At 40.1% G+C, this 2,500-nt stretch overlaps 1 protein-coding gene across 1 annotated transcript in view; it reads right to left on the reverse strand.

The window, feature by feature from the left end:
• Positions 1-2,500, reverse strand: part of LOC138015095 (high choriolytic enzyme 2-like) — a 67,100-nt gene that overhangs the window by 25,117 nt on the left and 39,483 nt on the right. The window contains exon 6 of the mRNA XM_068862012.1: positions 1,751-1,893. Coding sequence (XP_068718113.1) covers positions 1,751-1,893 — 143 coding nt within the window. The remainder of the gene's footprint in view (positions 1-1,750; positions 1,894-2,500) is intronic.

The raw sequence follows: 2,500 nt of genomic DNA on the forward strand, positions 1-2,500 counted from the left end.
AAATTCTTGTATATCTTTTTCTATTTCTTCGATTCGTTTCATTCTTTTTTCTTTATTGTGTTATTGCTGCTAGAGATGCGAGCAGCAACACAACTCTTGACAGGGTTCCTGTGGGACATGCGCACCATTTTCATATTGACGAGAAATTCAATGCTTCGATAGGTATGCGTGTTGCAATGATCGTGACGTGGGGTAATGACTTTGAGCAATGCATCATGGGATGATTTAGACCACCAAAATAAGTTGCGGAAAGCTGTTCTTAATTCTTTTGTGGAAGTAAATTGCGACTCAAATATTCTATTTACAATGCAGAATCCAGTATTTCATGTTTGTGGGAATATTCATCAAGTGAGCGTTTCGAATCTGGTGTGAGTGTTCCGAATTCGGAGTGAGTGATTTCGAATTCGGTGTGGGTGTTTCGAATTCGGTGTGAGTGTTTCGAATTCGGTGTGAGTGATTTCAATTGGGTGTGAGTGTTTCGATTTCGAATTCGGTGCGAGTGTTTCGAATTCGGTGAGTGATTCGAATTCGGTGTAAGTGATTTCGCTTTCGGTGTGAGCGTTTCGAATTTGGTGTGAGTGTTCCGAATTCGGAGTGAGTGATTTGAATTCGGGGCGCACTTCTCGGCCACCGTAGAATTCCCATACAAATCCTTATATTTTTGTCGGCCATGCTCACACTGAGCTTGGGGCGCCTGTATATTTTCTGACCCAACAATGCTTTGTATTTTCTTTATTTAGCTCGGTGGTGATCATAATCTTGCATACGGTAAGAGCTACTGAAATTTAAATTGGCCAATCAGAATTCAGCCAGCGGGAAAAACTGTGCTATCCGACGTCACGTCAATTGCTAGAAATAAAAGAGCCAGAAAACCATTAAAAAGATTTTGCGGCAACTTATTTGTCAACAAACTTTGGCGCCAAAACTGGGGTGCCAGAGAGCGGCAATTCGAACGTCAGCTGTTTTGCTTTGGCTGTTATTTACGCTTTTTCTAACTAATTTCTGACGAATTCAGTGTAGTATTTTCGAATAAAGTGTGAAAAGACGTCAAAACTGCGTTTATAGTGTACTTATTTGTGTTAACTTCGCAATGATGCCGTCCTTTCGACAACGTAGATGGACAACAACGCACGGCGCACGGAAATACACCGTTTCCAGTGAAAGGGCAAAGGATTGACAGGATAGCACAGTTTTTACTGCCGCGCGCACTGCAGGCGCGGGTTCCGTATGCACGGAAAGGGTTTGGCTGAACTCTTTCCTAGCGCTTTGCGCCGCATAGGGCTGGAATGGCGGCTCATCACTTGGCAAATATACACTAAAATATAAACGGGGTGCTCGTCACACATCGTTACAGTCCTAAACTGAAACCTTATAGCCGGGAAGAATAATAGAAAATTACTTCTAAAATAGCCCTTGCATGTCATATTGATGACTAAGTTTAAGGCGATTAGGGCAAGGATCAAAGATTTCTAGGCTGAGATAGACCGACAATCAATCTTACTTGTTTGTAAGGATCGATCAGATACTCTTCATTCACAGATCCACGCCGGTAGAAATTAAAATCACCAGTCATTCTTGCAATAAGATATTTATGAGAGATATTTTAAAAAGAAATGTAACCAAACATTTTTACTAGTGTGGGCAAAGTTCTATAGGTTCAAAGACGTTTGTAGAACGGCATCCCTCTACTAAAAGGATGGTAATAAAAGGGCTTAAGTTTCGCCACTCTGAGCAAATTATGTTCACATACCCCTGGTTTCTTAGCCACTATAGTTGGTCTTCCGTTTTTCGAGAATGCACGACTGCTGTAGTGCATTACGCTTCCGTAATCATATGGAGTTCCAAGAGAGTCGATAAGTGATCTTGGATACTTAAGAAAGTTGTTTCTGCGGTCTAAAAAAAGTATTTAGAGACAGATGAGATGTATTTTTTATAAACAATGATTTATATCATGCAATTTAAAATATCACTACAATCCGGCTTGAACTCAGCTAGCATCCGTATAATACTTTACTTTTTAGATTCCTAGAAGTACAATGATGAAACCAGTAAAGATCTCATAGAGAGTTCTTTAACTTGAGGGTGCGTACCGTTTTTAAACCCTGGTAAAAACAAGTGAAACCTGACACACATCATAAGTTGAATTGTGTCCACCAATGCAGGCAACTGCACTAGTTTTGATAAATTCAAGTTGAAGTATGTAATTTATTCAAAATAGTATTTCTCGTTCTTAAAGCGTGACTCGCGAATTAAGTAGTGATCAATTGTGAATTTTACGGTTAGATTAACTAAATTTTTCACGAGATCGTGTCAAGAAAATAGCACTCGTTGCAGTGATTAGGTCCAAGCACTCTTTAACATTTTCGCTTTCAGTTTACGGTTTGGTTAACTACACTTTTCACGAGATTGTGTGAAGAAAATAGCACTCGTTTCTTGATTAAGCCTAAAGGCCGGGACACACTAGGCGACAAGTCGCAGCGACATGTCTCTGCGACAAGTT

The sequence above is a fragment of the Montipora capricornis genome, chromosome 9 (assembly GCF_036669925.1).
Source record: "Montipora capricornis isolate CH-2021 chromosome 9, ASM3666992v2, whole genome shotgun sequence".
Taxonomy (NCBI): domain Eukaryota; kingdom Metazoa; phylum Cnidaria; class Anthozoa; order Scleractinia; family Acroporidae; genus Montipora; species Montipora capricornis.